The sequence below is a fragment of the Lacerta agilis genome, chromosome 14 (assembly GCF_009819535.1).
Source record: "Lacerta agilis isolate rLacAgi1 chromosome 14, rLacAgi1.pri, whole genome shotgun sequence".
NCBI lineage: Eukaryota > Metazoa > Chordata > Lepidosauria > Squamata > Lacertidae > Lacerta > Lacerta agilis.
Window position 1 is genome coordinate 10,636,243 of NC_046325.1, and position 23,480 is coordinate 10,659,722.

The 23,480-nt window shown below is 39.9% G+C and overlaps 1 protein-coding gene and 1 pseudogene across 1 annotated transcript; both read right to left on the reverse strand.

Moving 5' to 3' along the window:
- Window positions 1-832: 832 nt before the first annotated feature.
- LOC117057397 (vomeronasal type-2 receptor 26-like) lies at window positions 833-10,028 on the reverse strand. Its single transcript, XM_033168240.1, has 7 exons — window positions 9,932-10,028; window positions 8,163-8,358; window positions 5,995-6,172; window positions 4,771-5,625; window positions 3,768-3,995; window positions 2,957-3,083; window positions 833-1,734 (listed from the first exon to the last, which is right to left on the reverse strand). The coding sequence occupies exons 1-7, from the start codon at window positions 10,026-10,028 to the stop codon at window positions 833-835; spliced, it is 2,583 nt and encodes an 860-aa protein (XP_033024131.1).
- A 2,685-nt stretch (window positions 10,029-12,713) lies between these two features.
- On the reverse strand, window positions 12,714-19,826 carry LOC117058317 (annotated as a pseudogene).
- Window positions 19,827-23,480: the final 3,654 nt, after the last annotated feature.

Sequence of the window (23,480 nt, forward strand, 5' to 3'; positions counted from 1 at the left end):
CTTATAATGCCATAGATTTTCCGCCATTACTATGTACTTCCTTCATTTATCTTTGTGGTCTCATCTCATTTCTAACACTCTCATATCTAGAAGGAACTAATTTCACGAGTTGCAGTAAATTCATAAGCAGGGTAGAGGGGGTTGGGATGAGGGGTTCGCTCTGTTTGACCAGATCTTCTCCCTGTTTAGCACAAGACAAAGGGTGGGAAAGTCTTCTCCTGCCAACCCACTTTTCTGATCCTGTTGGTTCTTGCAAGTCACTTGATGTGAATCAGTTATTTCATCCTCTTGGGGTGTGTCAAGCATGCACTCAATTACAGTTTGGGTATGGTATTCTCTGAAGAGCAATGTGCTGCTGCATATTTTTATAAAATGTTCTTGCAGATTGAAAACAGCCCATCCTCTGGAAGAACAGAACCAGAACCATGATTGGAATAGGTCCCTTGAGTTCAGATGTTACCAGTCAATCAACCATTCATTAATTTAACAAAATGTATATACTACATAATCAACTAAAATCTCTATGCTGTTTGTAGAGAATGTAAAATTTGCATTAAAAACTCCACCAAAAAAACAACATTAAAAACCAATTGACATGAAATTTTTCAAGATACGAACAAAAACAGCATTTTAAAAATAAGCATACAACATTAAAATTCCATGTCTTGGTAAGCTTCTGGAAACAAAACATTGTTTACCAGTCACCAAACTAAAGACAGTGAAGACGCCCAAGATGGGTTCATCATCTAAACATGACTTAGTATTTTGCAGATGTTTATGGAGGCAAAGTTTTGAAATGAGCAAAGTAAAGAATAAGAAAAATTAAGTTCCTTCAGTTTGGCCTCTTTATCAGCTGTTCTCTTTTGTTCAAGTCAGGCCTCAGCAGAATAATGTAGCATTTGGGGAAAAAGATGCAGACCAGTAAGCCAGCACCAGAAGTCAAAATGGAGAAGATCTCCACAGCCACCATGTATTTCCCTTTTGTGCTCAGGTAGGTTGGGATAAAGGTCAACCATACACTGCAGAAGACCAACATGCTGAAGGTGATGAACTTGGCTTCATTGAACGTGTCAGGCAACCTCCTAGCCAGGAAAGCCACCATGAAGCAGATTATGGCCTGGAAGCCCATGAAGCCCAGGACACAGTAGAACATGGTGACTGAACCTTCATTGCACACAAGCACAATCTCTTCAGTCATTGTGTGCATGTCTAGATCTGGGAATGGGGGTGATGTTGCCAGCCACACAAAACAAAGACTGGCCTGAATTAGGGAGCAGGAAAGAACAACGGTAATGGCCAATTTATTCCCCACCCATCTCCTGATACTGGACTCTGGCCTGGTAGCCATGAAAGCTAAAATCACAATGGTGGTTTTGGCCAATATGCAAGAAACCGCAACTGAGAATATGAAGCCAAAAGTAATCTGTCGAAGGAGGCAGGTCACTTTATTAGGCTTGCCAATGAAGAGCAGAGCACAAAGGTAAGAGAGCAGGAGGGATATTAGGAGTGCGAAGGTGAGGTCCCTGTTGTTGGCTTTGACTATGGGAGTATGCCAGTACTTAATGAAGACTCTGAGTACCAAAAACGTGATAACAGATAAAGAAGAAGCAGAAACAGCAAAACATAATCCCAAAGGTTCTTCATAAGATAAGTAACTTATATATTTTGGAATGCAGGAATCATGTTGGTCATTTGGATACTGGTCTTCTGGACATTGAAAACACTCATCCATATCTGGAAAGGAAAACATGGTTTTCTTTAAAATAAAAACACTAATACATAGTGCACTGCAGTTTTTAAGCATTGATAGTATAAAGTCATTTTGTGGAAGAAGCATCTTCCTTATTCTAAATTAGTGTCTTTCTATTGGGGGAATCTTCTCATAGGAACAGAGGAAGCTGCCTTATACGAGGTTAGACTATTGATCTCTCTGGCTCATAATTCTCTTTGCAGACTGTCCATGGCTCTCCAGCATTTCAGACAGATTGAATCTAGGACCTTTTGCATGCAGATCAGATGCCCTAACATTGAGTTATGGATGATCTCTTTGCAAAAAACGCAAATCAGCACTGATCCAGGAATGCCCTTCAGTCACCAGTTTGGATATAATTAAATACACCATACTCCTTTGAAATCATATACTATATCATATTATTGTTGTAATAATTATTATGATTTATTTCACTTAAATTTATTGCCAACCCTTCTCCATAATGTTACATATGGCTTACAAAAAATTAAAATATTACATTTTTAAAAGTTTTGAAAGCTTAACAACAACAAAAAACAACTATTAAAAACCCTTACAAAAAGGTACAGTGCCGTCATTTGTTAAATCAACAATCATTATATCCTATGTGTTTTTTATTTAAAAAATTGTTTACGGGTCCTCTCCTTTTGACTCAAGAAAATCACCATTTTATAGTTCTGGAAAAATAAATACAGTAAATGGACAAAAGTCCACCATCTGGAGTAGCAACAGAATTGATGATTCACCGTGGTAGAGAAGAAACTAATTTTCTTCTTTTAAAAATCGTTTCTTCTCCTGTTGGATTCACAAACTGTTTAGGGGTATGCATACCCTTGCATCCCCCCACCCCACCCCAAAAGCACTGGTTACATCATCTTTGAAAGAGTAAAAAAAAAAAAGTGTGGTAACAACTACCGATGTAACCTGACATATACATCAATATTTTGGAACAATTTGAATGGGCAGTATGCAACAAAATAGATACGCCCGTGCAAGGATTTCTCTTCTCTTTGTGTGTTCTTTCCACACCCACCTAAGGTCTGCTTTGGAGGGCAGAGAGAAAAACCAGAGCAGATTTAGAAGCTTACAGGGCTGTTCATGGAGCGACGATGGAGGGGGAAGGTTAAACGTTATTGTCCGAGCACATCTAAGTAGTTGGATACTGTCCATTATATTTGAACAAATGCTTTACATTGCATTTCTTACCACTCTGATTTGAAATCTTCCCTTCAGGACATGGGAGGCAACCATAGCAGCAAAATGGCTTCCCTTCCAACTTTATCTTACTATACCCTGGATGGCAATTGTCATTACACACAGAAAGAGGTTGTGCCTGTCAATAAATAAAAGCAGAAATGTTCCATAACGGCCTGAATTTCCATTTGGGGAGTTTTATATTTCATCAGTTTCTTCACAGTTACAAATGGTTTGACCAAATATTTTATTGCTGATTTACTTTGTTAAAGAAGTTCTGCATCCTGTTTCTCTTAATAAGACCTCTTAATATGCAGCAGAGCAGATAAAAACATGATAAATTATCATTATTTGTTATCTTTTTGATTATGAATTGCTAATCATGAGGCTTCCTGAAACAATCTGCTATACTATAAAAACAATTCAAGAACAACCGGATCTATAATAACAATGAAAAGACTTTTATGAATAAAACAACAAATTCCCAAATAAAATCATTTCAAATCCAATGCTCTCATAACACTGTAACTCAGGGATATTCAATGGAGTTGAACATTTAAACACTCGGGACAGGTAGAAGAAAGAATTTCTACCTGCATTGCTTAGTTAAACAGTGGCACTCGTTCACACAGGACACAATGGTGGTTTAAAAGAGGATTAGACAAATTAATCAAGTATAATGCTTATAGTGACTATGATGGCTGTGCTTTGACTCCACTGTTAAAGCCCATGTATTTCCCCCCCTCCCAAAAAAAGTGATTCTGGTTCTTTCCCCCCTGGTTGAGGAAATGCTACTTAGTACTGAAATGTGCACAAGACCCACCTGGTTAAACATGTTTGGCCAAACAATGACATCTGCAGAAATGGTGAACCCATTGTCCTTGGGAGCCAAGGGGTCTACTTTTCCAACTTTGACCCTGAGAAAGGACTGGTTTGGGAATGTGACCCAGTTTACAATGTCAAACCCAGCGACAACTTGCCCACTTCGATCAAAAGTAACTTGTTCCCCAGCACTGTTGTTAAACGAGGCACTTTTCAGATAATGGTGGATCTAAATGGAAGCAAAGGAACACAATCAAGAATACACAATAATAGGCAGATATACCGACAGCAGATGACCTTGTGGAAATTATGCTTAGTGGTCTCGCCTCCAGAAATCAAATCTAAGGAAAAATTGAAAATAGCATGTAGATGTCTGCATTCTAGCCTTAAGACAAAAAAACAACACAAAAAAACTTTGGTTTTGTAACAGACTTCTGGATCGGATTAAGTTTGAGAACCAAGGTAACACTGTACTGACATTGTGGCTTTGGCCATTCATGCTCATTTCAACAGAGTGCCAATTCTCCAGCTTAACCTTCCCAGTGCTGACTTCGCTATTTTTTACAACAATTGTGGTGTTGGGGAACAACACAGAAATGCTATTCCAAGAAATGAAAGTTTTTGTGAGGAAGCGTTTCTACAATGATACTGCCTTAGACTGAGTCACTGTACCATCTTTCTCTGTGTACTATCAACATGGACTTGCAGCTTGTTGCATGAATTTTATACCAGAGATACTACCATTCTAATTGAAGTTGCCAAGAATTGACCCTATATGCCAGTGATATATGCAAAGCAGATGCTCCATCACTGACCTGGCCTCTTGGTAGATAGATATGTTGTCCGATTCTGCATTAAGACACTCTGAATATTACCAGCCACAGCTGTGGAGTTGGGGAACAACATTGAAAGGCAGATGCTCTATCATTGTGCTATGGCACTTTCCTGGCCCTTGTTAGATAGATATGTTGTCCTATTCTGCATTAAGACACTCAGAATATTACCTGCCACAGCTGCTGATTCAGAGGAAGCCCTCTCCCATCGTATGCCATTTCTCTGTGTCTGACTTTGGATGAATGCATGGCTTGCAAAGCTTGTGCCACAGCATAGACAGCATTGTAGACACTGTAGCTGTGGCCAGTCATGCTCATTTCAAAAACAGAGGAAGGAAGGGTCTCCAACTTCTCTTCTCCAGTACACATTTCCTCATCTGTGGTGTCATCCATGAGGAAAGAACATTCAAATGCCTTTTCCCAAAAGACCTTGATAAAACCATCATCCTTTTCCAAGGTAGGCTTTTTCATCTGAAGATATTCCAGGAATCCTAATACCTCCTTGGAAGGAACTGCAAAGGATAAAGCACCATGGAAGGCCTCTAAGCCCGTCATTCTTTGAAAGGGAACTGATGTGAACTCCATCTGGGCTGTCATAATCCAGACTTTACCTTTACTGTTCATTTTTATGCCGTCATATTCAGCAAGCATTGGACTGGCTCTAAGAATTACCGTGAGCTGAACGTCACCATGTATGATCACAGTGCTGGCACTGCTCCTCAGAATTATTCTGTTTACTCGAGAAAAGCCATTTAGGATTTCATCTAAGTTACTGGAAAAAGATTCTTTTGGCAGTTGTTCTATGAAATCGAAGCATATACCTCTTTGTGAAAACAAGGGAAGAACACTCTGTATAAATTTCTCTCCACTGTCACTACTTATAAAAAGCACCCCAATCCATGTCCACTTAAAATGCAGAAGCAGCTGAAGAATCCCCCAGGTTTGATGGTCCTCATTTGGGAACATCCGGTTGAAGAAAACAGCTTCAGGGTTTCCATTGGTCATTGGAGCAGAGCCATATACAAGCTAAGAACAATAAAGAAAATTGGGAGATAGGACTGTTTTGTTTGAAATACTATTTCAGTTTCACAACTGCACCTGAGCCCTAAATGAATATCTACAAAATTAACCTTATCCAAAAGTGCCTGGAGCATGTTGGGAATTACCCAGTCAAGCGGAAAGAATATTCATCAATTATAATATCCACCCCCCTTCAAATGAAATAATGAAAAAAATATTTACCTTGATTACATTTGATTTGACCTATGAACCGCTTGTAAGGGTGTGTCTTTATTGCCTTCAGTCCTGGTTTTTCTATCTCCAAATAGCATCTTCATAGACAAGAGCATTGGGGATAAATTATTTGTAAAACCATGTTTGATAAGCACATCCTACCTGTGGCATCTTGTAGATGCTAAGAATGTGTGCCATGAAATGACAGATGTGAGAATTTGGTCCTGTGATAACAGCTATTGCATTGTCTTGGGCATCACACTTGAAGTTAGGGATAAATCTTCCCTGTGTGGAGAGAAGGTCCATTGAAGCAAGGTAGGTCCAGCTTGCTTGGAAATAACTATTATACATGTGTGTCCCCAGGGTAATATTAGGCAACACTTGTGGATTTTCATTGATCTCCTTTATAGCATATACCAATGCCAAGATATGCTGATAGTTTTGGAGAAAGGGTCTGCAATGAGATTGGCATGCTGTGTCAAAGTGCATCTGCTTCTGAATATAAAATCTGTAATTTCAATATATGCTTGCTAATAATATTGCTTGTGGCCCTCCACGCAAACAGACAGAGATAATATGTTTGCAGCACAGAGAATTGTGAAGAAGCATTGGTCCTCATTCCTGTATTCGAGATTTCAACTTGTTTGGATTTAGAAACTTCTATGCATATGTACCTATATATTTATATAGTTGCATATCTACATATATAGTTTACATATGCAGTATATCACAGAATTGATTCAATATAAGGAATGCAGTGCACCCAATAGGCCCCTTTTAATAGATTGGGTCAGACGCAAACAAGCCTGAAAATTCCCGTTTACTCTAACAGGTATTGTGGAGGTGACTGCAAGCACAGTCTGTCATCTGAAATGGTCACCGGTTCATGCTGGACATATGGTAAAGGAAATCCACAGAAACTCCAATCATCTGTGGTAAAGGTACTAGATAAACAACTAAATCATACTCAGTAATACATTGACTTTATCGAGGGAGGAGAAGGAACTTGGCGAATGAAGTTAGCAGGTTTAGAATTAATGAATGATAATATCTAGTGCAATAATGAAAGCATAAAATTATACACATAGAGATGGGGTACTAAGTCACTTCTGTAACATCCAGGTAGACTCCCTGCTACTCCTAAAACCACATCAAGGTCCTGGATCTGGTCTTCCCTCCTACTTTGCTTCATATATTATAAGTGTTTAATGTTCATGTGGTGTGACAGGATGTGCAAGACATTTATTACCTTTCTGACATTTTAATGTCTCTGTGTTGATTGTGAACAACTGATTCAGATGGCTTTCTAGCAGAACGATACATATAAATATTTGGATGAGCTTGCTCACAACCTGAATGCCATATAACGTTTCAACCATGAATTTTCAGCAACCAACAGTTTTAATTTCCTGGCTCCTGCATTTTTTCACTTTAACTATTTAAATTTGGCACAAGGCCCTATGGCACCCATATTTGTATAAAAGTTTGAGGTGGATTTATAATATCTTGTGTAACAGAGGTAAAAACGGACCCCTAAAAGTTAAGTCCAGTCAAAAGCGATTATATTGTAGCGGCACTCGTCTCACTTTCAGGCTGATGGAGCCAGTGTTTACTGTCCTGCTACATCAATACCTATTTATCCACTTGTAGTGACATGCTATCGAACTGCTAGGTTGGAAGGAGCTGGGACAGAGCAATGGGAGCTCACCCCATTGTGGGGATTCGAAGCACCCACCTTCTGATTGGGAAGCCCAAGAGGCTCAGTGTTTGAGACCACGGCGCCACCCGCATCCCTATGTAACAAAGGACATCACTCCAGGAAAAAAGCAGGAAAACTGTCATTGGTGAGGGAAAGATGAGCCGCCAGAGTTCCTGTGCCCTCCATATACTGGGAAGAGCCTTGCGGTGAGGGAAGGTGGATGGTAATAATTTCTGCTTTTGCTATCAAATTACCCGAAATGACTATTATATCAGCTGCTGCTGCTGCACTGAGGCTATTCCTACCACTACTACTAATAATTCCACTATTAAATTAAGCACCTCAAACAGCAACATAACCTGATCAAAGTTTTGTCTATCTACACCTCACTAATGTATCATTCCACCCAACCTCCATCAATTATAACATGTGGCATGGAAATCCTGAGCCCTTCAATAAAATTACCTGGAAAGAGCTAACAAAAAAAATTGAGATGCAGCCACATCCAAGAGTAGTCTAAAAGTAGATCGACTGCCATGTTGCCAGTTATTCCCCACCCATATAAAACGAAAGACATCACATCAGCATGCCTGTGGATATTATGATATGATTGAAAACAGCTACTTCGTACATGATATCATCAATCAGTTTCTCAGATGGATGTCCTGTGAAATCCATTTGATCAAATGTCATGTAGATCTGAGAAATAATTCCAGCAATGATGAGATCTCCTGAATGATAATACTTGTGCATAACAGAAAGAGGAATACCAACAGTGCATGTGGCAATAGGAGTGTCAGATCCCAAATAGGGGAGAAACACAAATACTGAAAGCACAAATAGTACCATGTTGAATGGAAATCTATCTTCCAGCCACCAATTTGACTCTTCTAACATGATTACCATAGATTGATTTGGAAGCCCTGACAATGAAAAAAATCAGTTGGGTGGAAGGCTATAAATCTGTCTCTAGACCCAGCTCCAAATGGAGCAACCGATATTAACCACATCATTGAAACTTGTTTTTCCGTGCTCACGGGAAATCTATAGGGACTTAAGAAGAAGTAGAATTAACCATGGCAATTTTGATGATTATGGGCCACATGAGCCAATACAATTCAATTGTCATGGTAGGGGGACACAGCTGATACCAACAACATCCATCCTAGTTTTCATCCTGTTTCTCAAGTATCTATCTATCTATCTATCTATATATATAAATGTTCCCATTGCGTGCGCGTCGGACACCACCTTGCTCTGTAACCGCCAGACTAAATCTCATCAAATTAGGACACAGCGTGCCATGACCATCAAGGAAGGATCTGCCATAATAAAAATTAAAACAAACCACACCTATCATGCCTAAAATATAGAATAAAGGCCAAAAAATGGTGCACACATTACGTGTCACCAGCAACAGAATGGAAGACTTGAACAACAACCAATAGAAAGACTCATCGCAGGGCAGTGTCACAGACTGTGCGCCAACCAAAAAACCTCCTTAACCTCAGTCTGCCATTTTCCCATGTGCAACCACCGGAGGAACCGACCGCAGGGACAGCCCCCTATTAAGCTCCCTAGCCCCAGCCTCTGCCAAAGGCCTTACAGCACTCAGAAAACATCTTTTAAAAAAAACAGTTAAGAGGAAGGCCTAAACTCTCGTTGCCCAGTCAGAAACGTTCTTAGTAGTTTCAGCTCCAGGCAGGAAAAGGTTTTTAGGCCCAGGCCATACCATTCCTTATGGCGGGGGGGGGGTGTAGGATGAGAAAGCTCAGCAACTACACTTCGCTCCCTATCCTGTCTCCACACACAATCCTTTCTGCACTGCTGTATCACTTTACAAATGAAACTCCAGTTATCAGAAGAGGAAAAAGCGCCGCACACAAATGTATAAGGACCCTACCAGTTCCCCATCACCCCTCCTTGCATCGTTATGGTCCCTTCTGACCCAAGGCTCAATGCCAGAGCGGACTGTACCATGTATCAGGTTTCAGGGGAGGAGGAGATAGTAAATCTAGGGGAAGGGTTTAATTCTATTAAAGGGCCATTTAAGAGAGAGACCAGTGTTCGAATCTTGCTACGAAGCTCACCAAGTGACCCTGGGCCAGCCTAAGCTACAACACAGGGTTGTTGTGGCTGGGACAAACCAGACGTCAGCCCAGGGTACAAATATAATAATAATAATAATAATAATAATAATAATAATAATAATAATAATAATAATTCGTATTATTAAACTAGTGGTTTCAGCCCGTTAAAATAACGGGCACTAGAACATATGTCCACCACCCCCCGACTTCCCGCTAAAGCAGGCTTTGGCAGGGGGCGGGGGGCGGGGCAGGCAAGCAGCGGCTTCTCCGCAAAAGTGGAGAAACCGCTTCTTGCCTCTCCACCCCCCACCTCCCGCTAAAGCAGTTCCCTGGAGGCCAAGTGGGCGGCGGGAAGCCCGGCTGGTGGTGGAGCCGAGGGCAGGAAGGTGCAGCGGCGAGAGCGGCATCGTGGCCTCCCTTCTTGGCCTCCCCTGGCCTCTGGAGCGCCGACGCTCCACTTCAACCGCCCCGCTTCAACTGCCCCCGGCCGATGTCTCTCCATCCAATCCCTGTGTCCCTGCGGCACATGCGCAGTAGTGCAAACCCAGAGACACACGGACTGGACGCAGAGCCACTTGCGTTTTATATATATAGATGAGGTGGAGGGAACCATTTATACCCACTTGAACTCCTTGGAGAAAAAGGGGGCCTACAAATGCTATGAGCAGCCTCACGCTACAAACCTCCTGAGGAGCCGGCTTTCACACACCTTAAAACAAGTAAAAAACAACAACAACACCTTCCAAAGTAACTAATAAACTAATAATCCTCAATTAGACAATCAGTTAAACAAAAAACAAAAAATAACCCGCTCCAACATTTGCTGCCTCCAGCCCGAGCCCACAACTGACCCACCATCTTTCACACACCTTAAAACAAGTAAACAAACACACACACACACACACACACCTTCCTCAGTACCTAACAATCCTCAATTAGACCATCAGATAACAAAATAAAAAATAACCACACCCAAAAGTGAGACCCAACCCTACAAACATACCCTACAGTCCCTAATACATTAAAAAAACTACATAATTATACAATCAAGATAAAAAAACACTAACAAATTGACAACAAAAAATAAAATATTTACTTTAAAAAAAACCACACACAAACCACACACAACCAAAAAAAATCATCAACATTTATATCCTCCAACAAAAACAAACCAACCAACATACAAATCACAAAAAAACCAACAAAAAACCCCAAAACAACGCCCACATCATACGCACTAATTCCTCAAATAACAATAATACCATCAGATATACCATTCCAATTTAGAAGACTACAATTTCCAATAAGATTACCATATGAAATGACTATCAACAAATCCCAATGACAAACTTTGAACTCCTGCGGTATACATCCAGAAACTGATTGCTTCTCTCATGGACAATTTTATGTTCCATGCTCTAGAGTTAGAATCCACAAAACTTACATATCTACACAAACAATGGCAAAACAGAAAACGTAGTCTACCATCAAGCCTTATGATACAAACAACAAAACCTAACCTAACCTAAACTCAACATTACACCTAAGCATTACAAAAACATTTCAAAAACCACAGCAACGCGTGGCCGGGTCAGCTAGTTAATAATACTTTGAGAAACTTTTTTACGATGTTGTTTGTACACCAAGCTTGGGCTGGAGAAGAATGAAATAGACCTTTGTGATGGCTGCTCACTCACTGAAGTTCTCTATTGCAGAAAACTTAATCCTCGCCTGAATATCTCTTGTATTTCAACTCTATGTTTCCTTTCACTTTCTAGCAATCAGAATTCAGAAAATGTGGAGAATGACTGTGACTGTCTGGCACCTTAGGTGTCGTCCAAGTGTGATCAAGAAGCACCAGTCTCAGATGTTCATTTCAAGTTCTCTGCTTTATTGGGAAATTCACTTACAATGTGTGCATTACCTTGCCTTTAAAACTTGTCTTCAAGACCAAAAATGCAGATTATTTCTCCACATTCCCATAAAATAATAATAATAATAATAATAATACCTTTATTGTCATTGTACAACCTGTGTACAATGAAATGAAACAAGCCTCCCCCCCCACTAGTCTCCTCCAGAATTAACTTGCTGGGTGGGATGAAGCTTCTGTACTACCTTCCTGGAAGATGGGTTACTGATGCTTACTAAAAGCGATGAGGAGGTGAGGAGTTCAAATTAGTGGAAATGCACCAGCAATAAAGGAAATAAATTGCAACAAAATGAAGCCATGGAAAGAGGAATAGAAATAGACACTTTTAAAATACAATTAATAAATTTGAAATATGACATTCTGTTCAAAACAAGCAATGTATATCTCCAAATTTTCAAAGCAAAATTCAAACACAGAATGTACCCTGACATATCACAGTACAAAAATGTGTTCCAACGTTGAACTTTCTCTAATATCTACCTAAAAACTATAAGGTGTTTACAATGAAGAATATAGGAACAAACCAAGAGTAACACCACCAACTGGGTGTACTAATAATAGTACAAATCTTGCCTTTGAATTGCACACATAAATGAATGCATTGTCTAAACAAGTAGGATTTCAAAGAATACAAGCTGCTCATTACAATGGAACACACGTCTTAATTAATTCAGCTAGATGTCATCAGACATTCTGCTCTGCAGCCAGCTACAGTGGTAGCTTGGTTTATGAACTTAATCTGTTCTGGAAATCCGTCGTTAAACCAAGGCGTGCTTTCCCATAGAAAGTAATGGAAAATGGATTAATTCGTTCCAGATGATGAAAGACAACCCCTAAAACAGCTATTTAACATGAATTTTACTATCCAACGAGACCACTGATACATGAAATGAAAGCAATAAAAAATGTAAAGGTAAGGGGCAAATGGACCCCTGACCATTAGGTCCAGTCATGGACGATTTTGGGGTTGCATCGCTCATCTCGCTTTACTGGCCGAGGGAGCCAGCGTACAACGTCCAGGTCATGTGGCCAGCATGACAAAGCCACTTCTGGTGAACCAGAGCAGCGCACAGAAACGCCGTTTACCTTCCCGCTGGAGCATTACCTATTCACCTACTTGCATTTTGAAAAAGGAAAAACTAAGAAAAATTAAGTTCCTTCAGTTTGGCCTCTTTATCAGCTGTTGTCTTTTGTTCAAGTCAGGCCTCAGCAGAATAATGTAGCATTTGGGGGGAAAGATGCAGATCAGTAAGCCAGCACCAGAAGTCAAAATGGAGAAGATCTCCACAGCCACCATGTATTTCCCTTTTGTGCTCAGGTAGGTTGGGATAAAGGTCAACCATACACTGCAGAAGACCAACATGCTGAAGGTGATGAACTTGGCTTCGTTGAACGTGTCAGGCAACCTCCTAGCCAGGAAAGCCACCATGAAGCAGATTATGGCCTGGAAGCCCATGAAGCCCAGGACACAGTAGAACATGGTGACTGAACCTTCATTGCACACAAGCACAATCTCTTCAGTCATTGTGTGCATGTCTAGATCTGGGAATGGGGGCGATGTTGCCAGCCACACACCACAAAGACTGGCCTGAATTAGGGAGCAGGAAAGAACAATGGTAATGGCCAATTTATTCCCCACCCATCTCCTGATACTGGACTCTGGCCTGGTAGCCATGAAAGCTAAAATCACGATGGTGGTTTTGGCCAATATGCAAGAAACCGCCGCTGAGAAGATGAGACCAAAAGTAATTTGTCGAAGGAGGCAGGTCACCTTATTAGGCTTGCCAATGAAGAGCAGAGCACAAAGGAATGAGAGCAGGAGGGATATTAGGAGTGCGAAGGTGAGGTCCCTGTTGTTGGCTTTGACTATGGGAGTATGCCAGTACTTAATGAAGACTCTGAGTACCAAAAATGTGATAACAGATAAGAAATGAGCAGAAATAGCTAAACATGTTCCCAAAGGTTCTTCATAAGATAAGTAACATATATTTTGGAATGCAGGAATCATGTTGGTCATTTGGATACTGGTCTTCTGGACATTGAAAACACTCATCCATGTCTGGAAAGGAAAACATGGTTTTCTTTAAAATAAAACAGCAATATATAGTGCACTGCAGTATTTAAGCAATAATAGTATAAAGTCTTGAATCAAGGAAGCTCACATAAATCTAAAAACCATTATTTTTTCTACAAAAAAAGTGTTACATTGAAGGGAGTTCTCCCTTGGAGGAAGCTGTTTCATTTGGTGGAAGGAGCATCTTCCTTATACTAACTAAGTTTCTTTATATTGGGGAACACAGGAAGCTGCCTTATACCAGATTAGACTATTCATCTCTCTGTCTCATAAATCGGGTCCTCCCTTAAAGAGGGCACGTATTGCGATGAGACCTGGAAAACCGACACCCTGTGTTGTGGTTGGGTACAATTGGTAAGCCACAACACCTGATTGGAAGGTCCCTCAATGTTGGTTCAATCTGGCCAATGGGGTGCAGTCTAAATGTACCGAGAGACCTGTATATACCCATGCCCGTGTACCAGAGATTACTCTTTCGGTGCATGCATTTGGAACACCAGCCCACCTCTCCCTAATTTTAGGCCTTTTTTGCTTGACCTTGCTATGCCGTCATATGTCGCCTGTCATTGGGAAAGGGGCATGGCAGTAATTTCCCTCACTTGGCTGATTGGCTGTTGTCATTTGAGTTTTGCATGCTATGTAGCAAATCGTCACAACTTGTAAGGTTGCGGATAGGCACTGGTTCAGATGATAGGGACGGGGGAATGGTCTCACCATCCCTATGTGAAGGGTATTCCATTAAAGGAATCCAAGGACTTGATAGGGGGGAGTAGTTGGATACTGCCCATTATATTTGAACAAATGCTCTACATTGCATTTCTTACCATACTGATTTGCAATCTTCCCTTCAGGACATGGGAGGCAATGATAGCAGCAAAATGGCTTCCCTTCCAACTTTATCTTACTATACCCTGGAAGGCAATTGTCATTACACACCGAAAGGGGTTGTGCCTGTTAATAAATAAAAGCAGAAATGTTCTTACATCCAGAAATTCTATACTATACTGAGAGCTTTATATTTCAGTGATTTCTTCACATTTACAAATGGTTTGACCAAATATTTTATTACCGATTTACTTTATTAAAGAAGTTCTGCATTCTGTTTCTCACCATTGCTTATCCCAGGGCAGATAACACTTCTTAATATGAGCCAGAGCAGATAAAGACACAATAAATTATTGTTATTATTACTATTAGTTATTTCTTAAATTATGAATTGCTTCTCATGAGGCTTCCTGAAACTATGGAAAGAGATCAAGAACAACTGGATGTATAGCTAATAAAAGTGAGAGTTGTATAAATAAAATATGAAATTACCAACTCAAATAAATTCAAATCCAATGCTCTCATAACACTATAACTCATGGATACCCAATGGAGTTAAATGTTGAAACACTCAGAACAGATAGAAGAAAGAATTTCTACCTGCATTGCTTAGTTAAACAATGGCACTCATTCGCAGAAGACACAATGATGACTTTAAAAGAAAATTAGAAAAGTTAAGGAAGGATAAGACTAGCAGTCATCATTGGCCATGATGGCAGTGCTTTGTCTTCACTGTTAAAGCCAAAGTTAGATCCATGTATTTGTAAACGATTGATTCTGGGTTTTTCCCCGCTGGTTGGAGAAATGATTCTGAGTACATAAATTTGCACAAGACCTACCTTGTTAAATATACTGGGCCATATAATTTTGTCTACAGAAATTGTGAACCCTTTGTCCTTGGCAGCCAAGGGGTCTACTTTTCCAACTTTGACCCTGAGAAAGGACTGGTTTGGGAATGTGACCCAGTTTACAATGTCAAACCCAGCGACAACTTGCCCACTTCGATCAAAAGTAACTTGTTCCCCAGCACTGTTGTTAAACGAGGCACTTCTCAGATAGCGGTGGATCTAAGTGCAAGCAAAGAGACACAATCAAGAATGCACAATAATAGGCAAATATAGCAACGGCAGATGACCTTTTGGAAACTATGGTTAGTGGTCTTGCATACAGAAATTAAATCTAAGCAGAAAGCAAAATGAATTGGAAGAATGGAAAACACAGCTCTCTTTTACACATCACTGGCAAATAAGATTATAACTCTGACGATGGTGAGTTGTTTCATAGTTTTCACTGGGAACTGAATGCAGGGGAGCAGTATCAAATTGGCTCAGAAGGGAAACTTTGGCCAAAAAAAAAATAGCATTTAGATGTCAACACTCCAGCCTTAAGATGCAGATAGACATTTAATGGCTCTCGGTTGAACATGAATTTCTGATGGATTCCTCTGTAGTAATGCACTCAGGACATTAGCTGCCATGGCTGTAGAGTCAGAAGCATCCACCTCTCTCCATCCATTACTGTTCTTTTGAATTTAGATAAATAAAGGTGTGGCTTGCAAATCATGTGCCAGGGTACAGGCAGCATTACTGACATTGTGGCTTTGGCCAGTCATACTCATTTCAAACAGTATGCCGATTCTCTAGCTTCTACCTTCCGCTGCTGACTTCCTTTTCCCCACCCCCATAAATTGTTGAGTTAAGGAACAACAATGAAATGCTATTCCAAACAGATAAAGCTGTTATGAGGTAAGGTTTCTATAACAATGCTGGCTTAGACTGAGTCAGACTACTGTACCATCTTTTTCTGTGTGCTATCGACACAAACCTGCAGCTTCTTCCCAGAATTTCATAAAGGTGATCCTACCATTCTAATCGAGGTTGTCAAAAATTGACCTTGAAATCTCCTATGTGCAAAGCAGATGCTCCGTCACTGACCTATGGCACTATCCTGGCTTATTGTGAGATGGATATAATGTCCTATTCTGCATTAAGGCACTCAGAATATTACCTGCCACTGCTGCGGATTCAGAAAATTCTTTCTCCCATCGTATGCCATTTCTCTGTGTCGAAATTTGGATGAATGCATGGCTTGCAAAGCGTGTGCCACAGCATAGACAGCATTGTAGACACTGTAGCTGTGGCCAGTCATGCTCCTTTCAAATACAGAGGTAGGAAGGGTCTCCAACTTCTCTTCTCCAGTACACATTTCCTCATCTGTGTTGTCATTCATGGGGAAAGAACATTCAAATGCCTTTTCCCAAAATACCTTGATAAAACCATCTTCCTTTTCCAAGGTAAGCTTGTTCATCTGAAGATATTCCAGGAATCCTAATACCTTCTTAGAAGGAACCGCAAAGGATAAAGCTCCATGGAAGGCCTCTAAGCCCACCATTCTTTGAAAGGGAACTGATGTGAATTCCATCTGGGCTGTCATAATCCAGACTTTACCTTTACTATTCATTTGTATACCCTCAGATTCAGCAAACATTGGACTCACTCTAAGAATTACCGTGAACTGAACATCACCATGTATGACCACAGTGCTGGCACTACTCCTCAGAACAATACTGATCATGTGAGAAAAGCCATTCATTATTTCATCAAAGTTACTGGAAAAGGATTCTTTTGGCAGTTGTTCTACAAAATCAAGGCATATACCTCTTTGTGAAAATATGGGGAGCACACTCTGTATGAATTTCTCTCCACTGTCATTACTTATAAAAAGCACCCCAATCCATGTCCACTTAAAATGCAGCAGCAACTGAAGAATCCCCCAGGTTTGATGGTCCTCATTTGGAAACATCCGGTTAAAGAAAACAGCTTCAGGGTTGCCAATGGTCATTGGAGCAGAGCCATATACAAGCTAAGAAAGAAAAAGAAAATTGGGAGAGAATAGAGAGGTTTGTTGTGTAATATACAATTTCAGTATCACAACTGCACCTGAACCCTAAACTAAGATCTAGAAAATGAATCATATCCAACAGCATCTGAAGCCTGTTGGGAACTACCCACTCAAGAAGAATACATATTCATCCATTATAATATCACCACACGAATGAAAAACAAAAAGAGTAGAATTATTTTTCTTGATTACATTCGTTTTGACCTATGAACAGCTGGCAAGGTTATGTCTTTAATCTTCAGTCCTGGTGCTTTCTATCTGCAATCACAAACATTCACGTACAAGAGCATTGAGGAGTAAATTATTTGTAAATCCAAATTTGATAAGCACATCCTACCTGCGGCATCTTGTAGATGCTAAGAATGTGTGCCATGAAATGACAGATGTGAGAATTTGGTCCTGTGATAACAGCTATTGCATTGTCTTGGGCATCACACTTGAAGTTAGGGGTAAATCTTCCCTGTGTGGAGAGAAGGTCCATTGAAGCAAGGTAGGTCCAGCTTGCTCTGAAATAGCTATTATAGATGTGCGTGCCCAGGGTAATATTAGGCAACATTTGTGGATTTTCATTGATCTCCTTTACAGCATACACCAAGGCCATGATATGCTGGTAGTTTTGGAGAAAGGGTCTGCAATGAGATTGGCATGCTGTGTCAAAGTGCGTCTGCTTCTGAATATGAAATGTGTAGCATTCAATTTCAACATATGCTTGCTAATAACATTGCTTGCATGTGCAGACACAAAGAAACACAAACAAAGATAATATATTTCCAGTGCAGACCATTCATAATCATTCCTGGATTGGAGATTTCATCTTGCTGTAATTTTAGAAAGTGTTATTTATATATACATAAATATTTTTATATAGTTGCCTACCTACCTACAAATTTACATATGCTGTATATCACACAATTCATTAAATATAAGGAATACAGTACACTCTTTAGGCCTCTGTGACAAAGATTGGGTGAAATGCAAGCAAGCCTGAAAATTGCAGTTTTCTGGAACTGGTAATATTTTAATAATTTTAATTCGCTAGAACCTGTACTTTCTTTTACTTTAAATATTTAATTTTGGTACAAGTGTAGCTTATTGCATCCAGATTTTTCTAAAAGTCTGAGGAGCATTTATAGTGTATTGTGTAACAAAGGACAGCACTCCCGCAGAAAGCAAGAAAACTGTAATTGGTACTGGAATGATGAGCCGTTAGAGTTCCTGTGCTGGGAAGAGCTTTGGGGTAAGGGTAGATGGCCAGCAAGAATTTTTGGTTTTGCTTTGTTGTTGTTGTTCAGTCGTGTCCGACTCTTCGTGACCCCATGGACCAGAGCACGCCAGGCACGCCTATCCTTCACTGCCTCTCGCAGTTTGGCCAAACTCATGTTAGTAGCTTCGAGAACACTGTCCAACCATCTCATCCTCTGTCGTCCCCTTCTCCTTGTGCCCTCCATCTTTCCCAACATCAGGGTCTTTTCTAGGGAGTCTTCTCTTTTCATGAGGTGGCCAAAGTACTGGAGCCTCAACTTCAGGATCTGTCCTTCTAGTGAGCACTCAGGGCTGATTTCATAGTGAATGGATAGGTTTGATCTTCTTGCAGTCCATGGGACTCTCAAGGGTCTCCTCCAGCACCCTTCATGGATCACTGCCTTGTCGTGGCGAAGGGGCTTGAATTACTCAGGGAAGCTATGGACAGGTCAAGATGGACAGGTCATAGTGGAGAGTTTGGACCAAACGTGATCCACCTGGAGTAGGAACTGGCAAGCCACTCCAGTATCCCTGCCAAGAAAACTCCATGGGCAAAGACAACAGGTTTTGCTTTAGCTATTGAATTGACTATTATATCAGCTGCTGCTTCTGCTGAACAACTGCTATTCCTACTACTACTACGAATACGTCTGGATATAGGGCGGTGTATAAATTGATATAACAACAACAACAACAACAGAATTCCATTTTTAAATTAAGTACTTCAAACAGCAATAAAACCTGATCAAAGTTTTGCCTTTCTACACCTCACTAATGTATCATTCCAGCCAACCTCCATCAATTATAACATGTGGCATTGAGATCCTGAGCACTACAATAAAATTTCCTGGAAAGAGCTAACAGAAAAAATTGAGATGTAGGCGCATTCAAGAACTCTCTAAAAGCAGATCAACTGTCTTTTTGGCAATCATTTCCCACCCATATAAACCCAAGACATCAGATCAGCATGCCTTTGGATATTACGATATGATTGAAAACAGCTACTTCGTACATTAAATCATCAATCAGTTTCTCAGATGGATGTCCTCTGAAATCCATTGGATCAAATGTCATGTAGATCTGAGAAATAATTCCAGCAATGATGAGATCTCCTGAATGATAATACTTGTGCATAATAGAAAGAGGAGTACCAACAGTGCATGTGGCAATAGGAGTGCCACATACAAAATCAGGCAGGAACACAAATACTAAGAGCACAAATAGTACCATATTGAATGAAAATCTACCTTCCAACCACCAATTTGATTCTTCTAACATGATTTCTGAAGTGGCAGGAACAATCACACCATAGTTTGACTTGGAAGCCCTGACAATGAAAAAAAGTCAGGTGGATGGAAGGCTATAAATCTGTCTCTAGACCCAGCACCAAATGGAGCAAGGAATATTAGCAACATTATTCAGATATCATTGTTTTTCCGTGCTCACAGGATATCTATAGGGACTTAAGTAGAAGTAGAATTAACCATGGCAATTTTGATGATTATGGGCCACATGAGCCAATACAATTCAATTGTCATAGTAGGGGGACACAGCTGATAGCAACAACATCCATCCTAGTTTTCATCCTGTTTCTCAACTATCAATAATACTTTGAGAAACTTTTTATGATGTTGTTTGTACACCAAGTTTGGGCTGGAGAAGAATGAAATAGACCTTTGTGATGGCTGCTCACTCTTCAACACTGAAGTTCTCTATTGCAGGAAACTTAATCCTCGCCTGAATATCTCTTGTATTTCAACTCAGTGTTTCCTTTCCATTTCTAGCAATCAGGATTCAGAAAATATGTAGAAAGACTGTGACTATCTGGCACCTTAGGTTTTTTTTTTTGTTAACTAAAAACCCAAGTGCCATCAAGAAGCATCAGTCTCAGGTGTTAATTTCAAATTTTGTGCTTTATTTTAAAATTCACTAGAAATGCTTGCATTTTCTTGTCATTAAAACTTGCATTTAAGACTAATAACGCACATTATTTCTCCATTATTATTCTTTATTTATTATTCTTTATTATTATTATTATTATTATTATTATTAAATTTATTATTTATTATTATTTTTTATTATTGGGAAATTCACTTACAATGTGTGCATTACCTTGCCTTTAAAACTTGTCTTCAAGACCAAAAATGCAGATTATTTCTCCACATTCCCACAATTAGTCTCCTCCAGAATTAACCTGCTTGGTGGGGTGAAGCTTCTGTACTAGCTTCCTGGAAGATGAGTTACTAATGCTTGCTAAAAGTGTGGAGGGGGTGGAGCATTCAAAGTAGTGGAAATGCACCAGGAACAAAGGGGGGGAATTCCCAACAAAATGAAGCCATGAAAAAAGGAATAGAAATAGACGGTTTTAAAATGCAATTAATGCATTTGAAATATGATGTTCTCTTCAAAACAACCAATGTATATCTACATATTTCCAAAGCAAAATTCCTTTCTGATGGCTGCTCACTCTTCAACACAGATGCTCTCTATTTCAGAAACATAATCCTCCCCTGAATATATCTTCTATTTCCATTCTATGCTTCTTTTCCATCTCTTGGGGTCAGCATTCAGAAAATGTGGAAGAAGACTGTGACTATCTGGCACCTTAGAGTTTTTTGTTTTGTTTTTTGCTTTTTGTTAACTAAAGACCCAAGTGTGATTAAGAAGCACCAGTCTCAGATGTTCATTACAAGTTCTGTGCTTTATTTTAAAACTCACTAGAAATACTTGCATTTTCTTGTCATTAAAACTTGCATTTAAGAGTAATAACGCAGGTTATTTCTCCACATTCCCACAACTTGTCTCCACGAGAATTAACCTGCTTGGTGGAATGAAGCGTCTATACTAGCGTCCATTATTACCATTAATAAATTTGACATATGATATTCTGTCCAAAACAAATAATGTATATCTACATATTTTCAAAGCAAAATCAAACACAGAAAGTATCCTGACATATCACAGTACAAAAATGTGTTTCAACCATGATCTTTCTCTAACACCCACCTAAAAACTATATGGCATTTACAATGAGGAATATAGGAGCAAACCAAGAGTAACACCACCAACAGGGTGTACTAATAATAATACAAATCTAGCCTTTGAATTACACGCAAAATTGTATGAATGCATTGTCTAATCAAGTGGGATTTCAAAGAATGCAAGCTGCTCATTCTAATGGAACAAGTTTGCTCTGCATCCACATAAAAGTCCAAGGATAGACAGGAATGTTTGAGAGGCAAAGAAAGACAAAAGGGTTGTTGCTTGAGAGTAAAATTCTTCTGAGAGTCTGTTGAGATGAGGGACTGTATAAATCCAGGGAAAGTGAGTAGTGATTTAATCTATATGCAGGTCCCAACTTTTGAACACAGTAAGTTCCCAGGTAATCATTTGTTAGGAGATTGTTTACATAATAAGCCAATGATACCCATTATTCCACATGAGAACATTTCTAATACATGATTTTCCCCTTCCCCACCATGGTTTCTGTTGTCTTTGTCCATTGAGTTTTCTTGGCAGGGATACTGGAGTGGCTTGCCAGTTCCTTCTCCAGTACTTTGGCCACCTCATGAGAAGAAAAGACTCCCTGGAAAAGACCCTGATGTTGGGAAAGATGGAGGGCACAAGGAGAAGGGGACGACAGAGGATGAGATGGTTGGACAGTGTTCTCGAAGCGACTGGCATGAGTTTGGCCAAACTGCGGGAGGCAGTGGAGGATAGGGGTGCCTGGCATACTCTGGTCCATGGGGTCACGAAGAGTCGGACACAACTGAACGACTGAACAACAACAACCATGGTTTTTTTCTTAAAATGGCAGCAGCCAATTAGTAAATGAGAGACAAAGAAACAACTGGTTTGTCTGTTGTCTTCTGCTCCTTGATTTGCCTGATATCCAGCTCTCCCCTTCCCTCCCTCTCTTCATGGTTTCTGCCACCAACCAGCAAAAGACAAACAAGAATGGAAGTGGGCAAAATCCACTTTGTGGATATCTGAAACTGCAGTGTGTATACCAAGGTTTAGGCATAATTATCTCTGTTCAGATAACTGAATTTTCACACATGGAGTAGGCCAATAATAGGACATTTGTGCACTTTATTTTGCTGCTTTGCTCCAAATGGAATATACTGATTTTCTGTAACTTTTGCACTGCATATCTTTTTTCTTATAATGCCATAGATTTTCTGCCATTACTATGCACTTCCTTCATTTATCTTTGTGGTCTCATCTCATTTCTAACACTCTCATATCTAGAAGGAACTAATTTCACGGGTTGCAGTAAATTCATAAACAGGGTAGAGGGGGTTGTGATGAGGGGTTCTCGCTGTTTGACCAGATCTTCTCCCTGTTTGGCACAAGACAAAGCATGGGAAAGTCTTCTCCTGCCAACCCGCTTTTCTGATCCTGTTGGTTCTTGCAAGTCACTTGATGTGAATCAGTTATTTCATCCTCTTGGGGTGTGTCAAGCATGCACTCAGTTACAGTTTGGGTATGGCATTCTCTGAAGAGCAATGTGCTGCTGCGTATTTTTATAAAATGTTCTTGCAGAATGAAAACAGCCCATCCTCTGGAAGAACAGAACCAGAACCATGATTGGAATAGGTCCCTTGAGTTCAGATGTTACCAGTCAATCAACCATTCATTAATTTAACAAAATGTATATACTACATAATCAACTAAAATCTCTATGCTGTTTGTAGAGAATGTAAAATTTGCATTAAAAACTCCACCAAAAAAACAACATTAAAAACCAATTGACCTGAAATTTATCAAGATACGAAGAAAAACAGCATTCTAAAAATAAGCATACAACATTAAAATTCCATGTCTTGGTAAGCTTCTGGAAACAAAACATTGTTTACCAGTCACCAAACTAAAGACAGTGAA